The 19622-nt window shown below is 39.7% G+C and overlaps 1 protein-coding gene across 2 annotated transcripts in view; it reads right to left on the bottom strand.

Moving 5' to 3' along the window:
- Window positions 1-4031: 4031 nt before the first annotated feature.
- EDIL3 (EGF like repeats and discoidin domains 3) overlaps window positions 4032-19622 on the bottom strand; it is a 241025-nt gene continuing 225434 nt past the window's right edge. For both annotated transcript variants that reach the window (XM_053968850.1, XM_053968851.1), the window contains 2 exons: window positions 17640-17795; window positions 4032-7895 (listed from right to left, as the gene is read on the bottom strand). In XM_053968850.1, coding sequence (XP_053824825.1) covers window positions 7746-7895; window positions 17640-17795 — 306 coding nt within the window. In that variant the 3' untranslated portion in view covers window positions 4032-7745. The remainder of the gene's footprint in view (window positions 7896-17639; window positions 17796-19622) is intronic.

The raw sequence follows: 19622 nt of genomic DNA, 5'->3' as shown, positions 1-19622 counted from the left end.
GAGTCACTGGTAATAAAGGAATTACTCCATGTCAAAAATAATAGAGGTACATCCTTCAAGAGAAAAAAATGAGGGAAAACCACCAATTGCTCTTCCCTCATCCCCCAGTGCTGTAGCTGCACCACAGAACCCACCAGACTTCTCAGGCACATCTTACCCTCATTGGAGCCAGGTGAAGATGTCAGAAATCATCCCCTTATTTTCCATGTGCCTTGGCATAATGTCCATTATTTAGAAGGATCTAAATTTTTTAGATCCTTCTATTTTTTTTCTTTTTTCCTTAGAAGGATCTAAAATTTTCCATAATTTAGAAGGATCTGCTCGACCTTCCCACTGGCACCTCCCACCCTTATGTCCCCTGTTAAAAATTGGGGTTATATTTCCTCCTTTACAGTCAGTGAGACCTCCACCAGACTGCCATGACTTCTCAAATATGACAAAGAGTGGCTTTAGCCCCTTCCCCTGGCAGCTCCCTCATGACCCACGGGTGCATCCTGCCAGGTGCCGTGGCCTTGGGAACCTTCAGGTGCCTTGGATGGTCTCTTGGTGAAACTGAGGCCAAGTGGTTGACTACCTCAGCATTCCCCATGTCCTGGATGTCCCATTTTCTTCCAGAGTAGGTCCCCATTTTCCCTACTTCTCCTTTTTTTTCACCTACAGAAACTTTTCTTGTTGCCCTTGATGTCCCTGGAAAGATTTAACTCTATCATGGCTTTACCTTTTCTAACCCGATCCTGGAAAACTTCTCTGTGTGCCTCCCAGGCTAGCTGTGATTGCTTCCATGCTCTAGAGATTTCCTTTTTGTGTTTTTATTTGTCCATGAGCTCCTTGTTCACCCACACGGGACCCCTGGCATCTTTGTCTGATTTTCTTTTTTGTTGGGATGTTTTGTTTCTGGGTTTGGAGGAGGTGATAACTGAATATTAATCAGCTTTACTGGGCCCTGATTCCCTCCTGGACTTAATCCCATCATACTTGACCAAGGAGATCCCCGAAGAGGCCAAATTCTTCTCTGCTGAAGTCCGGGCCATTAAACTTGTGTGCCTTCCTCACCACCCAAAAGATCTGTGATTCCACCATTTCACAGCCACCACTGCCCCTCTTGGTAGGTTTAGTTTTTGGGAAGTCAAGAAGAAAAGGTGGGTGGGCTCAGTTATTAGTTATTAGGAAGGAATTCCTTCCTGTGAGGTTGGGCAGGCTCTGGCACAGCTGGGGCTGCCCCTGGATCCCTGGCAGTGCCCAAGGCCAGGCTGGACACTGGGGCTGGGAGCACCTGGGACAGTGGAAGGTGTCCCTGCCCATGGCAGGGGGTTGGATTAGATAATCTTTAAATTTTCTCCCAACCCGACCCAACCCATGTTTCTCATTTGTGGTGCTTGAAGTCCTCCTTGAGGACCAGGGCTTGTGAACACAAGGCTGCTCCTGTCTGTCCCCAGAGGGGCTCATCGACCCTTCCTGCACTCTGTGGCACATCCCTGCCACCCTGTCACCTCTCCCTGCCCTGTGGCACATCCCTGACACCCTGTCACCTCTCCCTGCCCTCCCTGCGAGCTCTTTGTCATCTCCTCACCCATCCCAGCAGAGCTCCATGAACTCCAGCTGGTCTCTTGCTTGGGGGTGACATCCCCTCCTTGTTTCCCCTTGCCTGCCCTTCCTAAGGAGCCTGTGGCTGAGGCTCCCCTCCCCCAGAAACTTTAGAAGGGTAAATCCATCACAGCCAGACTCGTGCAAGCTCACTGTGTGTCAGACCACAGCACTTACACCATATTTTCTGACGCCTCCATCAGAAAGTAGCATGTGTCACTTTTTAGGGGCCCTTTGATCCCGCCTCAATGCACCACATGTATATTTTATGCAGTCTGTGCACTTGACTGCATTTATTGTGGCCAAGGCAGCACAATACACTCCGCCACAGCTCCTACCGACCTCCCACAGCATCCCAGCCTGCTTTTGGTTTTCCAGCCTGATGCAAATGATTTTTTCCCAGTGTATTTTGAGGGTTGGTTTCCTCCACCTAGTGAGAAGTGTGCCTGCTGACCTCAGGTGAAGTGTGACCTCAGGGAACCGCAGCCCATCAGCTGGCAAACTGCAGAAATAAATATTATTGTGACAAAGAGGCTGTGATCCTGCGTTTCTCCCCACCTCCTGTGCCCCACCTGCGTTCCACCAGGTGGTTCCTGCTTCCTGAACATTCCCACACACGTGGAGCCTAATTCCAGTTCGATATAAACTGCATAAAAAACCAATTATTCTTAATCACATACACTGGTAAAATAGATTTTGCTGCACTCCTAGCAAGCTAAATTGTGAGAACAAGACATGTTCCCATGTTCTCTCGTTCAGAGGAATTAAAAAATATATATTTACAATGATATATGTATCACTGAAAGGTAATTTGCAGTAAATGAAATCATAAAGCTGCACAACAAAGTGCAAGTCTGCCTTTTATATTTTAGATTTGTCATCTAAAGCAGCATTCTGCATTCTAAAGTGTATCTCTCTATTAAGAAAATTATGCAAATTAAATTTAAAGAATGAAAAGACTTTGGGATCAATAAAATTATTTATTCCTATTTAAAAATTATCTTTTACTTCTAAGACTAGGTGATCACAGGCCACTTAGTGAAACTAAGTGAACAGATTGACCTCCTGCTATTAAATCTAAGGCATAAAATAAGTGTCATTGTGTTTACCACAGAAGTATCAGAAACTTCTTGTTTCGTGATGATATAGTGTGTTGATGCTCATGTTATTCCCTTGAGCTCATTAGCAACAGATATGGGAAGATGGACATTGATAAATAGTTGCTATTCTGAAGAGATTTACTCATTATTTTCTCTCGTTGTCTTCACTAGAATTCCTGGACATATATGTTATGGAGTGTGTGAGAAAAAAAAAAAAAAAACACAACATTTTTCAGTTCTTCAGGAAAAGTCCCCATGTTTCATGAAACAGTTGCAATTTATAACCAAAAGTCAGAAAGCTTCAAGATGCAGAAATTCATGACTGAAGTGCTAATATTCAGCCATCATTCTCCAAAAATACTCCTCTTCTCATGTGCAGCACCGTATTCTCATTTTTTGTGACTGGTAGAGATATGTAATAGGGGGAAATTGCAATTTTGTGACTTTTCTTCTGAAAGACAACATGCTGTGGTGAGTGTTGGGTGTTGAGACTGCATGTTGGGCAGACATTGTCACCAGTTGAGTGCTTGTGGATGGTTTTTGTCTCTAATAGATGATTTTTGGAGAAAGGGCACAAGCAGAAACTCATAAAACAAAAGGATGTGTATTTTTACAAAAGGGCTAATTCAAGGTGTAAACCACTGAAGCTTCGTCTCTCTTCAGTAAACATAATATTTTTTAATGTAATTTAATTGTTTAAATGGTTTGGGAGTGAATGGCTTTTCCATGTGCTACCTTAATCCTTAAGCTTCTTCAGAAATTAAAATTATAGAGTTAACTGTTTTGGGGAGCAGAAAATGGAGCAGAAAATAGAGTTAACTATTTTGGGGAGCATTTACTATGTACAGCAAATAAAACAGAAAAGGGGCAAGGGTGTGAGCAAATACCAGCTCTGCTGTGGCATCTCATAGCAGGTCTGGGCTGCAGCCACTCCTTATCTTCTCAGAAATTAATTTGCCTATGCAGGAGTGGAGGAGAGAGGATAATGATTGATAAATATCCCAGGAAATATGACTTACAGGAAATGAAATTGTCATTTTACATTCCTGGTGCTCGTTCAGAGAGCAGCAGGATAGGAAAAAAAAAAAAAGGTATTTTTAGACTCATTCAAACATATAGGTGGTTTTTTTTTTTTTTTTTTTTTTTTTTTTTTTTTTAAATCTGGAAGAACAAAGGGAACACTTTGAGGGGAGCACAGCACCAACTGCTGATTTTTCCAGAAACAAACTTACCTACCACAAAGACCCTGTGGATGAATCCAGGAAAATGCCACATGATAGCTCTGCTCCACACTTGCCGCCACTGAGATAAGCTGTGTTGCAACAGAACAGCTCCAAGAAAACCACCTCATTTTTCAAAAGTTTTATTGTTAAGTTTGAAGACTAGACAAGGTTGTACTGGTTTTACATCGCTCTACATGATTTAGGTATATACAAAACCATTTGAATATCACACAGCTTGAAAGGTTGCAAAGGTTGTTTGTGTCCGAGATACTTCTGTACTTACTGACACATCAGAAGCCAGCACTGAATATTATAGTTCACACTGGTTGTATAGCAAAGATACACTCATTTAGTATCCTTAGTCTTCAAAACTGACACTTAATTTGTATGAAGCCATTCCAAAAGAGAAAGTCAACCCCGGATCCAGAGCCAGTTGAGGCGACGGGCCCCGAACGCCGATAAAAAGGAGCCTCGTGCCAGTGCTTTATTTCCCAGGCTATAAATGTAGCACATTACCTAGCAACATAAAGGTGAAGCCTGCCGACAAATACTTAACTGGTTCAGGGTGAAATTTAATTAGGAGAACACTTTTGGCCTTGTTCAATGTCATTGTTAACAATTAATGCAGAAGGATAATTTCCGAGCTTTTCTCCGTCCTCTCTTAAGGGACATCTCCTGTCCTGCACTTCTGTTTTTTTTGGGGGCTGGTTGCTTTCACTGGGAGAAAACAGTTGTGTTAATTTATAATTTGCCCCTTATGGCAATGGTATGCACCTAGACAACAGAATAAAATCAAATGGAAAGAGTCTATTTCTATGCCCTAATCTGATTCCCAATTGTTTTGTTGAATCTGAAGGATTCCACTTAAACCAGGAGCTATTTCGGACTGATACTGCTGACACTGGGAGAAGAATTTGGTGCTGGAAATGCCATTCTAAGAAGGCTTTTTGGTACATGAGGAATAATGTAATTGGAAAAACTCCTAGCATGCAGGTTAAAATTGTAAGGGCATCAGATATATGATTTTTTAATGAATTGTCATGAAGTATTATCATAAGTATTATCCTCGTGAAGACTGCTGACAGCTGACCCAGGACATGAGGGTAGAAATAGTCAACACAAAATTAATACCAAATTAAAACTACTGTGTTACATGAAAACTCTATATGCAGATGAAGGGGTTACAATTAATTTACTAAACCAAGAAATATTAATTCAAAAGCAAAACTGAAGTCGCAAAAGATGAATTACATGAAAAAAAGAACCACCAACATTAAGAACAGAAACCAAACATTTCAAAAGAACATTAACACAAGTTTTTAAACTAGGAAGTTTAATTTTCTGATATGGCCTTCTGTTTTGTGGATACAGTCAGTTAGTGAACTATCTACACGCTATTCTTCATATCTGTAATTAAATTCAGGGTCAACTGCTCTCCCATAATAGGAAAATGTATTTAAACCTCTTAAAGTATTGTGTGTTGATACTCTAAAGACTAGTTTTTATCTTCTTGTTTTTTTTTATTTTTAACCTAAAGCCTAAATTGCAAAATATAGACAGCAGATAATGTAGGGATAGACTTGTCCTCCATTATTCAGATTTTTTTTTTCTCTTTAGAAGTACCACCAAAGTGATTGACTTTCTCTTTAAAATTGCTCCTTTTGCTTGAAGACCACTCCATATATACATCATTAAGGAATGCTGTTAACACAGTTACAGACAAGACAGTAACAGTCTAGTGGCTTTTGTTATGCAGCACAAAGTAAAAAATAAAGAACAAACTTAGCAGTGTTGCACAGGACCTCAACATTTCTTACACATACTTTTACCTTTACAGGACTCTTCTTTAGAAGTCTTTAAATGTCTAAGCCTTATAAAATAAATACTTGTATAAATACAGTTTAAGGATTAAGTCATTTTGTAGAGGCAGGGTGTTCTGTTTGCTAAAATGTGACAGTTTAAGTGACACTATCAGAAAACCGCCACCATTATATCCCCAATTCTTGTATGTAAAATTCCTGGCTGCTATTCTAGAGTCTTTCACAGTTCAATGGATAATATATATTTAGTCTGTGGTGGAGAATGTGTGATTAAATGCAGGTTTTTTTTTCGAAATCCAAACCATTTTGTTTCCAAGGTAAACTTTGCCCTTTGCAGATTGTGGGCCAGCTAGCTGCTGGCCTGGGAAGCAGTGCCCGAGTTCAGAGTTTTGGTGAGAATGGAACAGTGACAGAAAGTATAAGTTCAGCGACATTTGCTAAAACATGCAGCTGCATCTCTCTCTCTCTCTCTCTCTCTCTCTCATTCTCTCTTTCTCTCCACATCAGCATGTTATGAAATTAAAACGTTGGCAGTAATCCCAAGTGCTGTTGTTTCAGGTAACAGATAAAATGTCCCCTCACTCTCTGTCCCGGGATCTTTTTTAGTCTGAGGTGCTGCTCTAACGTAGTCACAGAGCACTTTACTCCAAGGAAGCTTGGATTGCTCTTCAAAGGTTGGTATTGTCATCTCAGTCAGCAGGGGAAACTGAGGCACGGGGGAGAATGTCCCCCCTATTTCTCTACTTTTCCTCCTAAAATCTAATTTTTAAACTGGGGTTGCTATCATGCTGTGTGTGAAAGCATTCCTGTAGATGGGGCATGATAGGAAACTTCCTCCTCGTGGCTCACTGGTGTGTGACTGAAAAGAATTTTTAGGAGCAGAGGGTGACAAGTGCCAAGCTTTGGTGTGCTCCTACGTCACCTCTTACCTTTTGGGGAGGAAAGCTGTGACTTTAGGAAGAGCCTAAAGAGAGAGGGTTTCCTGGCAGTAAGGGAGTCATTCCTCCAGTGTGTCTTTTAGCACCTGGTTCCTTCACCCCCCATTTTCCTCCTCGGAATGGAATTCGGAGCGTTTGTGAAAGCAGTGATGGGATGGGCAGGCCACAGTCTGGGGCTGTGTGCTCACCCCTGGACAAATCATCCTGGAATGGGATTTCTGATGGAATGTGTGGGCACCCAAGATGAGGCACCACAAGTACCCTGGTGCCTCACCTTAGTCTCCGTGAAAAAAGCTCAGAAACTTTGCAAATTCATAAACTTTGGCAAATTCATTAGCTTCATAATACACTGATTTGGTTACATATGCAAACAGGTGACATCTTCCAAGGAAAACAACACCAGCACAGTGTGATACTAAACAGAAAGAAGATGGAGGCCGTGTCTACAGCATGCAAAATAGAGAAGGAAAATGGGGCAGTTAGGAAAACCCTCCAGGTGCGTGGACTCTGCTGTCTGGATGGAAGTGGTGAAAGGTAGCTCGTAACATCGCAGGTACCGTGTTTTTAACAGTACCATGGAGAATTTCCCAAAATATATGTCGTAAGAACTGACAGTGTTTGATAGGCACAATTACTATAATGCAGTCATCCCCAAGTAAACTTATTGCTAAAAGCTGCAGTATCACTTTTTGCAAGTAAGATGACGGTATGATTTGTGGAGAACTCGTCAGCCCAATGTTCACGAAGCTGCAAATGAGCTTCGTCACACTATTTCTCTTCCCTTGTAAAAAGGATGCTGCTGTTTTTTTTTTCTTTTTTCTTTCTCTTTTTCCCTCAATGCGTTTCAACTGGTGGTGAACAACCCAGAGGAGAACTAGGAGGATGATTCCACAGCAGAAGGGACAACACCAACAGATTTCAAGGGCAAAGAAACCGGATCGGATCGTTTTAAAAGGGCAGGCTTAGACCTCCTGGCGAAAGACAGCTAGCGGCCTACCATAAAAATGAGCGAGCACTGGTTCATGGAAAAACCCCACTCAGCATCCTAAAAGCTTCTTCTACAGCAGGAGCAGGGCGGGCTCAGTCCTCAGCTGCGCAGCCCAGCAGCTCGGACCGCAGGGTGATGCGGCCGTACCACGACCAGGGCAGGATGCGCACGTGCCGGGCGTAGATCGGCGGCTCGATGACGTTCTTGCGGTGCGTGTCGTTGTCGAAGTTCCCCTGGAACACCTGTGGGGAAGCAACGGGGGAGGTTTTAGTGGAAGCTCCACTCGGAATACCTGCGGGGGAGCAACGGGGAGGTTTTAAGGTCGGCCTGGCCCGTGGTGAAACTCCGACGGCGCTGGGTCCGCGATGAATTTTTATCGTCGGGACGCACGACTTTTAACGCTGTTGAAACTTAAGGTTTGAAGCGGCAAAAGAGAAGGTTTGGAAGGTTTTAGGAAGGAATTCTTCACTCTGAGGGTGGGCAGGCCCTGGCACAGGGTGCCCAGAGCAGCTGTGGCTGCCCCTGGATCCCTGGCAGTGCCCAAGGTCAGGTTGGACACTGGGGCTGGGAGCAGCCTGGGACAGTAGAAGGTGTCCCTGTCGTGGCTGGGGTGGCAATGGGTGGGATTTAAGGCCCCCTCCCAACTAAAATCTGTGATTCCACGAACCCCTGCCTCTGCTAAACCTTGTGATTCATTCACACTCAGCTCTGGTGCAGGCAGAGCCTTCTACTCAAAGCTTCACCCACTGTTCCACCAGGGCCACGCTCTGAAAGTTACACAGAAATCATTAACATTTAAAAAATTAAATGTCTTTTTACTTGGCATTTGTACCATCCCAAATTAATCCCAGGAGATCCCGTTACTGTTTCTGAGAAAATAACATTAAAAATTAAAGTTAAGAATTTTTATTGTATCGCTTATGAATGTAGCTGGGATGCAACCATATAAACCCTTCTAAAATTGGTGATTATCAAGGATATTATCTTCTCATGTCAGGCAAAAGTCAGGAGATGAATTAAGAGCATCAGGCTGTGATAAAACATCCTAGCTCAGTACACTGCATGCTATGATCCTATTTCCACCTGTATTGGTTAATCCACACAAAAGTGAGTTATAAAACTCCTATTTGTGATAAATCAGTGCCAGATTTTCCCCCTGCCAGCCACTATTTAAATTCAAAGGCCACAGCACCAATTGTTGGCAAAATGATCAGATTATCCCCTTGGGTTATTTTCAGTTTTTATGGGAAATGTTCATTCTCTTAAAATGTCAGCCAATTCACTTCTCATTTGTAAAAACTGAACCTGATGGCTTTTTGACTTAAAATGAATGACTGTTGTTTGCATCATGCAGAGAAGAATATAGACCTCCTGGAGAAATGCTTATATGACTGAATTAATGCAGAATTACAGGTTTCCTGGAAGTTCTTGGGAAAATATCAGAGTTTGAAGTGCACGGTGGCTGATCTAGCATTTTTGCCCTGAATCAGGTTCCTTTGTGACATGTTCACAAATATTTTGGTCTCCCTGCCGCACCTCTTTGGATTTTGGAAGCCTCTCTCCAGTGCTGTCCTTTCAGGACATCAAACAAAATCTGTCCCCTCCCCGGGTGATGCTCTTTTACAAGTGATGAATTCCCCTTCTCGTCTGCCATCAGAGAGGTGGGAGCATGAAAGGGTGTGGGAGTCTTGATAGATGGATAAAGTAGCAGAGAAAATGACCACAGAAACATCAGTTTTGTGAGTTTAAGGAAAAAAAAAAAAAAAACCCCAACAAAAAAACACCAACAAACTACCAAAATCATTTAGCACAGGGAAAATTGTTTGCTGCCCAAGTGCAGTGTTGATACGTAAAATCAGCAGGAGCTTGGGCTAACAAGGTTTGCACCTCAAGTCTAGTTTCATTTGTAGCAAAAAATTACATAAGTTCATAGTTGAAATTACAGTGGCACCTTCCAAACCCCAAAATGCAGCTAGGAAAGCTTAAAAGTGTTTTTGGTTTTTTTTTTTGGGTTTTTTTTTTTTGTTTGTTTTTTTTTTTGTTTTTTTTTTTTTTGTTTTTTTTTTTTTTTTTTTTCCCCCACTTGATTTCTTGCACATGCATGTGAAATTTCTGTTGATATTTTTTGCTAGGCTAGACAAAGGAACTTTTCTACAGCCCCAGTGTTCTTATCTGCATATAGATATGAAAGATAAATAAAATTGCGTGATGCAAAACCAGCAACAAATACAGCTGAAGGAGGGAGGATTATGTAATTTACTTACAGCATGAAAACAAGAATTACATTTTATTTTTAACTCATGCATGATTTCATTATCACTTGAAGTCAAACTCATCTGTCTCAGAGGTTATTTTATGCAAATATGAAATACACCTTCCCTCAAAATTCAAGATCTAGTTTCAAGAAATTAACCAAATGTGCTAGATGAGAAGAAGGATTTTAGGGAAATAAATTTATCAGGAAGTAGGGGAAGCATTGCTAGCATGCACAAATGTGACCTGCACGAAATAAAACATTCTAACAGAAATTTACTGTTCTTTTTCTGTGGCCCCATGGCAAATTTCTTATGGGGAAAACTATATCCTTTCCCACTCTTCATTTACTTTTAGCCTCAATTCACTAATGGAGTCAAGGAATTTGGAAGGAGAAGGAAGGACAAAGGACAAACCATGACTTATCAGTAGAAGAAAAGGCTATTTCTATAGCTAAAAGTAGTTTTTTTTTACTCTACTTGTTGTTTTATGCCCAAGCAGTCAATACTAAGTAAGACACCAAAGTAATTAAAACCCTTGAAAAGCTGATGCCTCTCAATGACCACTCCTCACATTTGTTCCTGAGCAGTTTTTTTCAGAATAGCTCTGATGACTGCCATGACTTTTTAAGATTTCAGAGGCTGATGCCGGAATCACTATATAATGTTGTATGAAAAAAAAGAAAAAAAAAATTTCCAGTGATGAAATAACCCCAGGGTGATTTGTACACAAGAAATAAAGACCAGAATGTAAATTATCAATGTGTCAGTGCACACAGCCAGTGCACACCTTCATTTTCAGCTCTGCCTCACCCCAAAACAGCAAACACAGAGAAAGAAGCAGCAAGAAGTTGTTTTTTTTTGGGAGTTATTAAACAGATAAGTCTCTCCAGCCTGAGAGGAGATACTGTAGATGTCTATAAAACCATAAGTGGCGTGGGGAAAATCGATAGCAGGCAATATTGCAGTGTCCCCTCAGCAGGGCCAGGAGGGGACAGGCAATGACAGCAGGGTCATCCAGAGCCATCTAAAGGTCACAGTTCCCCTTTCAGCACATAATTAAACCATGGCACAGCTTCCACAGCCTTTAACCGCTGCTAAAGATCAGATAAATTGTGAGGGGGAAAAAACAGCGTGGGGCCTAGTAAGGGCACGGACAGAAAAAAAGAATAAAAATTCAGAGCTGGGAAAGGGCACTAGGGAGGAATAACAACCTTACTTTTACTGATGCCTTGTTGGGACTACCTAAAAACAGAGGGCAGACAAGATTAAGGGAATGAAAAGTGGTTATATTTACTGAAGGGCCTTCAGGTAGATTTTGGGCAGGCAAAACCCCCACAGGAGCAACACCCAAAAATGAACCACAGGTCACAGGTTTTCACACTTTTATAATTTTGGTCCATTTCCACATTGGGGGTTGATCTAACAATTACAGCTTCAGCTAATGAAGTCATTTAGCCCAGGTTTCTCTCCCCAACTCATTTTTGTTTGTATTTCTGGGCCCTGGGGCAGTGAGGTGTCCTTGATTGCCAGGCCTGGACAGGAATTGTTGTGTCTGCCCAAAATGGGACAGCAGCAGCTGACACTGAATGTGGAGCTTAGAGTTATACACTAAAGAGCTGCAGGATCACAAAATCATGAAAAAATATAAAAGCCAAAATCCTAAAGCATCATTACGACCCACAGGGTGCTCCTTCCTTTGGACAGAGCTTCACCCTCCCCAAAACCAGTGGCTGCCACCTTACAAGGTGACATTTCTTTTGTACAAAAAGCTTTTTTTGGATCAAAAAGTTCCTCCTTTTTGCCAACCCTGCTGTAGAATGTTTCAGATTTTACAGGGTCTATGTCTATGTCTGCACACTCAAAAGGTGTAACTTGCTGGAATATTTACTCAGCAGCTCTAGCAGTTTTACACATACAGACCCTCCACACACTCCCTTGTAGCTCAGTCTCTTGCAGCTGCTGTTAAAAAAAAAAAAAAAGCCAGAAAATGCATGCTGCTGTGCTTTTATATATCATAACTTTATTCATGATTACTTTATGGGAAAAGAGTGAAGGACAGGAAAATAGGTACTGATATTCTCTGCTAAAAAAGTCTGAAATAGAAACAAATATTGTTTATACTTGTGTCCAGCAAGCAATTTGAATGTCTTGATTTCAAACATTCAGTGAGATTTTTCAATGTAAACAAAATGTTTTACAGCGTTAGAAGAAAATCCAGATAATGACAATGTAAGTTGATTAGAATTTTAGAAAGAAAATTGCTGTAAGACAGAATAATTTAGGAGAAATATCTGAAGACTAGCAGCTTGGGGAAAGGAGTGTTGTCTGCTGTACCTTAAAAACATTTTTCACACCTAGCAGAATATTTTAAAGATGTTATTTCATGGAGCAGTTAATCCTGCTCATATTAGAAGAAGAATATTTTATAAAGAATATCCAGTCATGGCTCCTGTTTCGAATTTTCTTCAGTGCAGAACATCTCAATATTCAGAAGAATAAAGGTGGCACGTGGATGTGTTTGTGGGCACATGCATTTTTGGAGAAAATAAGAGGAGAAAAAGTCATTTTTTCTCTCAGTTACTATATATAAAGTGCACACATATCATGTCCATGAATATCTTTACACAGCCTTTATTATTTCTCCGTGTTCAGAACAGGTAGAGGTAGATAAAACTTATGAAACATACTTTAACACTCTCATACTGTCTTTCCCATGTGATCTACACGTTAGTGCTACAAAAAAAAATGGGCATTTAGTCCTCTGCTTATAGGGGGTCCAAAGCCAAAAAGAGAAATATTTTGAAGACAAACCTGCCTCCTGAAATGCTTACAGCAGTTCAAGGCTGGTTGTTAAAATGAGCATTTTGTCTTTTGCTCATTTTGTCTTCCCCCAGCTTTTGGTGTGGTGTCAGGGGGAAGAGGTGTGTGCTGAGGGCACACCTGAAATGAGCATAGCTAGATCTTCAACTGACACAAATCATGATAATTCAGCTCAAAGTAGTGGAAGTCACTCATAATTTAAACCAGTGAAGATAAAAAAGTCACTTAGATTAGAAATTGCAACTATTATAAAAGATAATGCTATCGAATAGTAATGATTTAAGTAATATTGCTCAAAAAAAAATTCATTACCTATGCCAAGTATGTAGATTATATGTAGGAATTGAATCTATCAGCGTAAACCAGATATTGTAATAATCAAACATCATCAGGAAAAAAGCATTTGCAAATCCAGCAGAAAGATTTTTAACCTGACATGATCTAACTTTTCTTCAAGAAGTAGGTTCTTCTTTCCTCTCACCCTGGCAATGGAGTGTAGATTCAGAAATGTGTAAATTATGACTAGTTCCTCATTTTGTGTACAAACCCAGTGGCCATTTGCATATTGGATATTGTCTACCTGCAGTTAATTGCACTGCTGATGGCTGATGGTGACTGGCAGTGCTGCAGACTGCCAGACTCCTTTAGGCTGCTTTCAAATGTTCTCATCTTCCTGTAAAAAAAACAGCCTCTGAAATGCCATTTGACTCTGCAGCTGGCCTTGAGTTACCTACAGCAGGCTGTGCAATTTATAAATCACATGTGGAATGTGATTTAAAAAAAAAAAAAAAAAAAAAAAAAAAAAAAAAAAAAAAAAAGAAAGAAAAAAAAATGAAGAAGGAAAAGGTCAGATTTGGTTTGGATGTCCTCAGCTCTGGAGGCACAGTGAGCTACTGACCTCTAGTTGAGAAAAACAAGATAGCTATTAGCTCTAGTCCTACTTCTAAAATATATTTTCTTCCTATGTGACAGCCTGCAATGTAATTTATTTTGTTTCTTGATGGCAACAGGCAAAGTTTTCATATTTTTTCCCAGGCAATTCAGTCAAACTACTTAAAATGAATGAGAAAGAGCTGCAGGAGACACGGTTCTTGGAACAGCTTTTCCATGTGAAATAGTGCAAAAACTGAACACCCTATTTCCTTCTCCTCCAAACCACTGTTTTGTTAAGGATTGACCCAATTTACAGGCTGCACACAGTGTGCAAGAGTTGATATTTTATGTATTTATAAAAATATATAAGTAAAATATAATGTATTGTGTACAACATAACACAAGAGACCAGTAATTTTCTCCTTTGTAAATGAACTTCTGAAAATGATGGGGATGGATAAGTGAACAGCCCCAGGAATTCAGTGAGATCTGCTGATCTGTTAGGACTCATCCTGTAAACAGATCAGCAGTGAGAGGCTAAGCACCAGATGGGATTAAGTTCTTTATAATTGCCTAAATTATAAAGCCACAATTTCATTATAAAGTCACAATATTCACCCACAAATCATTATTACCAGCCTACCAATATCTCCATAGTTTCTTTTTTGTCTGTGACTTTAAAAGTTTTTTGTTTTTTTTTTTTTTTTTCCTTTCATCCTCTTTTCCTTTCCCTGAAATGTTTTGGAGCCACCTTTCCCCTAAACTTTTTTGATGTTGAACAAGGTAGGATGAGTACAGGGTGACTAAATCACCTGCAGGAGAAATAAGAAATCTATGTGTTCTATCCTTCATAGAATAAATGAAGGTGTTCATTTAATAAATAGAACTAATGAAGGTAAAATATGAGTAATTTATGCTTGCTGCTGTTGATAGTTTTTGATATCTACCTTTTACCTCTCTTTTGTATCTCCTGAAAACAGATGTAACATTTCACAGAATTTTCACTTTGCTATGAAAACTTCTTGGTTTTTTTGTTTTTGTTTTTAGTTTTTTTTTTTTTTGTTGTTGTTTGGTTTTTTTTTGTTTGTTTGTTTGTTTTTTCCACAATTTCCTCACATTTGAGAGCAAATCTCACCTTAAGATAAAGAAATTGTACTGGATCCTGTTCAAAGGTGGTAATGTCAGACAGGACCAGTGGTGCTGTTCCTCTCCTGCTCCTCATGGATGAGGTACAGCATTGCTTTTTCTCCTTGTGATTTTATTTTTAATTTATATTTCTGTCCCAGTGCACACAGACCAGGGTTTCTCTCCAAATCCCATGGGAGCACTGCATCCACTCAGCTGGAGTGGTGGTGTCAAAAAGGGATTTCTGGGGGACACTCCATTCCCCTGGCTGAAGAAATTTATGCATTTTCAGTCAGGAAATGGTTGATGGAAACCAAGAAGAAATAGGTTGAAGTACTCCAACCGAAACAAAAAGAAAAAAAAATGGAGATAAAATCAGTTTTTTTGTGTCCTCTGAGGACAGGGTGGGGTGTATGGCAGCAAGGGGGATAAGCCACCCTTCCACTTTAGAGGATATTTAAACACTGGTGCTGACTGTATAGAGAATTTTCACCACAATCTGTCTGTTGCAATGCATTAAATAATAATCTGTTGGAGGATGGTACAGCCTTGTCTGAGGTGAAGGAGAGGTGAATGAATTAAGTCTTAGCTCTAAAATTTACCTGTCTGCACCTACTCCAAGGTGACAGGAAGGGGCGTGGGGGTTCTTGAATCCCATTTTCTGCTGAGGGTGTAGGAGGAGAGGACCACAGTGCCTTTGGAGGTCAAAAGGTGCATGCCTTAGTGCTGTCTTGAAACCCTTTGAGTCCCACATCCTATAAAGTTTTTGCCAAGTTCAGTGACTTCTGGAAAGTCAGACTCTATCATCAAACTTTTAACTTTTCTAGGTGTTTGTGATATAGATAAAAAACACCCCCAAACCCAGGTATTTCAGTTTGGTGTTTGTGTATCAAAGGCTGAGGTCTAGACTCAGATCAAGTGAACTTATTTATTTTGCACAAATTTAGATTCAGAAATCCTGACTTCTAATTTCCAGTGAAGTGCATTTGATCTTGTTTTGCTTTTAAATGATCTTGACTTGTTGAAGAATCATAATAATATGAACCAGTTTCATTCTCAGGGATGTTAATTAATACAGGGTGTGATATGTTTAAATGAGACAATGATTAAGAGTTTCCCATTGTTCCTAATGGAATATGTGTGTAGCAATTAACAGTCCATCTGATGAAGAAGGCAAAAACAATTTAATTACTTTGGCCAATGGTACAAACAAATGTAGATTGGAACAGTACTTTAAGTCAGAATGCATTTTCTTTTAGATTTGCTGTGACTGTGTTATCACCAGGGACTCCAACCCACTTCTCCTTTGCAATAAAATGAATGCAAGCACAAGTTTGGCTTAGAGAAGACATTTCTTTCACTTTTCCCTCCCTTTTTAAATGTCAGGGATTTAAAATAGGATGCGTAGAAAGTACTGAAGCCACTACCTGTCATTAAATTGAATGTATTTGTGGTATGCCTGCCAAAGGTGAGCTGTTTGTTTTCAATTTTTATCTGACAACCAGTTATAGCAAACACATCCACAATCCAAAAAAAAAAAAGTCATTGGTGGTAGAACCTTCTGAGCCAGCTGGATAAACCAACTGATTTTGTTTTCCCCATCTAAAATCCTTTAGGAAAAAAAAAAGTCTCAGTTTTAGGTTAAAGCCAGAGTGAGATGACCTTTGGGTTTCAGGAATTCACAGTTTCACATCTGGGTAGCAGGCCCTGACAATGCAGACACAAACATACAGCCATGCAAATACTCAATACTGTAATTTAGGATATATATTAATATATATATTATATTCAAATACTCAATCCAGTAATTTAGGACACATTCCCCTAATCAATGACATTTAATCATTAATTTAACATCTGTGCAACGTGGTGGATGCAGTTGTCTAACCCCTCATCATTAGGTCTCCCTGCACTCACACAGAACATTTTGATGCATATCAGAAGTTTTCTCACTGTTCGAAAGAAAATTAATTTAATTGACTTACGCGAGGAATAATGTCAGTTTATTTCCTGAAGAATTTTTATTTATACTGAGAAATATAAGTGGAAGTCTCAACATTTATCACCCTGGGCACCCAGATTTACTGAGATTTTATCAGACGCATCAGCCATCTGCTATTTCAATAAATTCATCTTCTGTTTCAATCAGACATAACCCTACTAAGACATTTAATAAATAATTCACATTTTGTCATCTTGGTTAACATTTCCCTAAGCAATGCATATGCTGTAATATTTTTCTTAACAGATATTTTTATGAAATTTTTATGAAATTGCAGTATAAAAGTGTTACACCATTTAAAGGAAAGGTATAATGAATAACAAGAGAAAAATTAAATGCATCAAGGTAAATCAATCAGCAAACCTATACTTTCCCTATGCCTCTCATTAAACATTTGCAGAGGAAGTTGTGAAACTTTTTTTATGTTTCTTATTTATTTTATAGCATAATAAAAACAATATTTTCAGTGGGTATTTGAAACCCTAGCCATTAATTTCCAGAAAAAAGGCCCCCAAAAAAACCCTGTCCAAAATGGCTGGGTAACAAGGATGTGCTTCACAGGAAATCACTGAAAATAGTCCATACTTACAAAAAAATGCACTGAGACACTTTTTTTTTTTTTTTTTTAAATATACAAATACACTGCTATTTATACACCTTCTGCTCTAGGGTTAAATGAAGAAATAGTTTTGAATAATGGAGAACTCTAAAGTTTTATGTATTTAACAGCATTAAATCAGGTGCATGGCGCTGGTGGGTGTGATACCACTGTCACTGTGTTTTTTGACTCTTTTATTCACCCTGACTCCACCCTGTGGCATCCCATGCATATGGAACCCAGCGAAATAATCTGCAGACTCCCATCAGTGGTGTCATCACAACCGAAATACCGATTTTTCTCTTTGCTTTACCTTGTCCTTCTTCTGCTTTTCGTCCTGGTATATTTTCCAGTGCTCCCCGTCGTTGCTGTAAGCAAGCTTGTAGGACCCCACAAACTGGACGTGGCCAAAATCTTTAGCTCCTTGGGTGATTATCCCAGTGATCTTCGTAGGGATGAGCAGGTCAATCTGAAGAGAACAGTTTAAAATTTTTTTAAAAAAACCAAAAAAGAGCAACTAACCAACAGCAAAAAAACAAAAAAACAAAAAAACAAAAAAAACCAAACAAACAAACAAAAAAACCAAAAAAACCCTCAACCCAATAAACCAACAAAACAAACAAACAAACAGAAACCAAAAACAAAACAAAAACTCAACCAGAAAACAAAAAAACAAAAATAAATTTAAAAAAACCCATCAAATCTCCCCCCTCCCAAAATAAATAAATACATAAAAAATAAAACAGAAGAGAACATAATTAGAACACTTTCTGTTTCCAGTCTGGTTTTGCAATACACTAAAGCAAAATGGTGCAGCTTTGGTCCTCCCACTGTGTGCTGACACCATGGATAATAATTTGCTTCTCCAAGCTCTAAGTCAATCAATGTACCTTTATTTCCCAGTTTTTTTTTTTTTTTTAATTTATTTTTGATACCACCTGATGGCACAGCATGGAGTAATCTCACACCTTTCTTCCTTGTGATGAGTGTCATACATGGCCCCACCAAAAAACCCAGTTAATCTACACTGGGAATGATCTGCAGCTAAAAAGTGTTCCCATGTGCTGCTAATAATCAGAATACATGGCTGACTCCCCAAGTGCCTTTCCATTTCCTTCATGAGCACGTGCTTTAGTAAGTCTCTTAAAACATTTGCCATGATGCTTCTTTTCCTCCTGAAGTTCCTTCTCACTTTACGCCCTTCTTTCTTTTTCTACCTCAAAGGCTCAAAGTTTGTCGTTTCTTGAATTTTTTGTGGTTTTGAGCCCTTTATTTTATAATCTTAGCACAATGCTTTTTAAAAATGCAAGGCAGGAGTCTTAAAGCCCAATAAAATCTGAGCTTTCAAGTGGTTTCCACGTGAGTCAGCATGTCTGTGATCAGTTCTTTTTGAAACTGAGCCCAACACTGAAATGTAACAGATTTGGGCCAGATGCCTTGGATTAAAATGATCAAGAAAGAGAATGCAATAACAAAAGTAAATTGACCTAATAATGTAATTTCAGAGGCAGAACGAAGGAGTTGAACTCCCTACCAAAATTGATATTTTCTTGAAATTTGAGGGTATAACTGAGGTTTCATTCTGTGTCCTCCAGCAATGAGGCGAGACAGTAGAAAAGAAATTAAAAAAAAAAAAAAAGTGAATTTATTTCAAACTATAAATGGCTGTGAAGTCGGCATTTAAAAATTGTCCCTTAAATAAGGCAAGAGAGACTCAAGAGTGAAAATATTACAGTAAATTGAAAGGAGTGCTGAACTCCACAAGCAGATGATTGGCATGTTTTTACAGAAAAAAAAAAAGAAATTAGAAAGTGAAGAAATAAAGAATCTCTGGCTGATCAGATGCTGAAGATCCAGTGCTGGGTTTTCAGGAAGCTGGGGACCCCTGAGCAAACTCATGTTGGATGGAATGTGGGGCTGGGCAGAAGAACAGATGTGCTGTGGAGCACAAGAAATTAATCACGAGAAGAGAAACAGAAACAAACGAGTTTGAGAAGTCAGCTCCAGCTGGTCCTGGACAGTGCCTTTGAAAGATGGACACTGGGGTTTGGATTTGTGTCCCAGGCCAGGCTGGACAGGGCTTGGAGCAGCCTGGGACAGTGGAAGATGTCCCTGGCCATGGAAGGGGTGGCACTGGATGGGATTTAAGGTCCCTTCCAGCCCTTCAGACCATCCTGGGATTCTGTGGCAACGTAAAGAAGAAAACGACAGAAAAGTGTAAAAGTACATTTATAAGAATAGGAGAGGAAAGATTCACTGTTTAGAGCAATCAAACAAAGGAAGCCTGCAGATCCCA

The sequence above is a fragment of the Vidua chalybeata genome, chromosome Z, assembly GCF_026979565.1.
Source record: "Vidua chalybeata isolate OUT-0048 chromosome Z, bVidCha1 merged haplotype, whole genome shotgun sequence".
Lineage (NCBI taxonomy): Eukaryota > Metazoa > Chordata > Aves > Passeriformes > Viduidae > Vidua > Vidua chalybeata.
The sequence above is the reverse complement of the archived record's forward strand: the minus strand, read 5'-3'. Positions and strand labels throughout refer to the sequence as shown.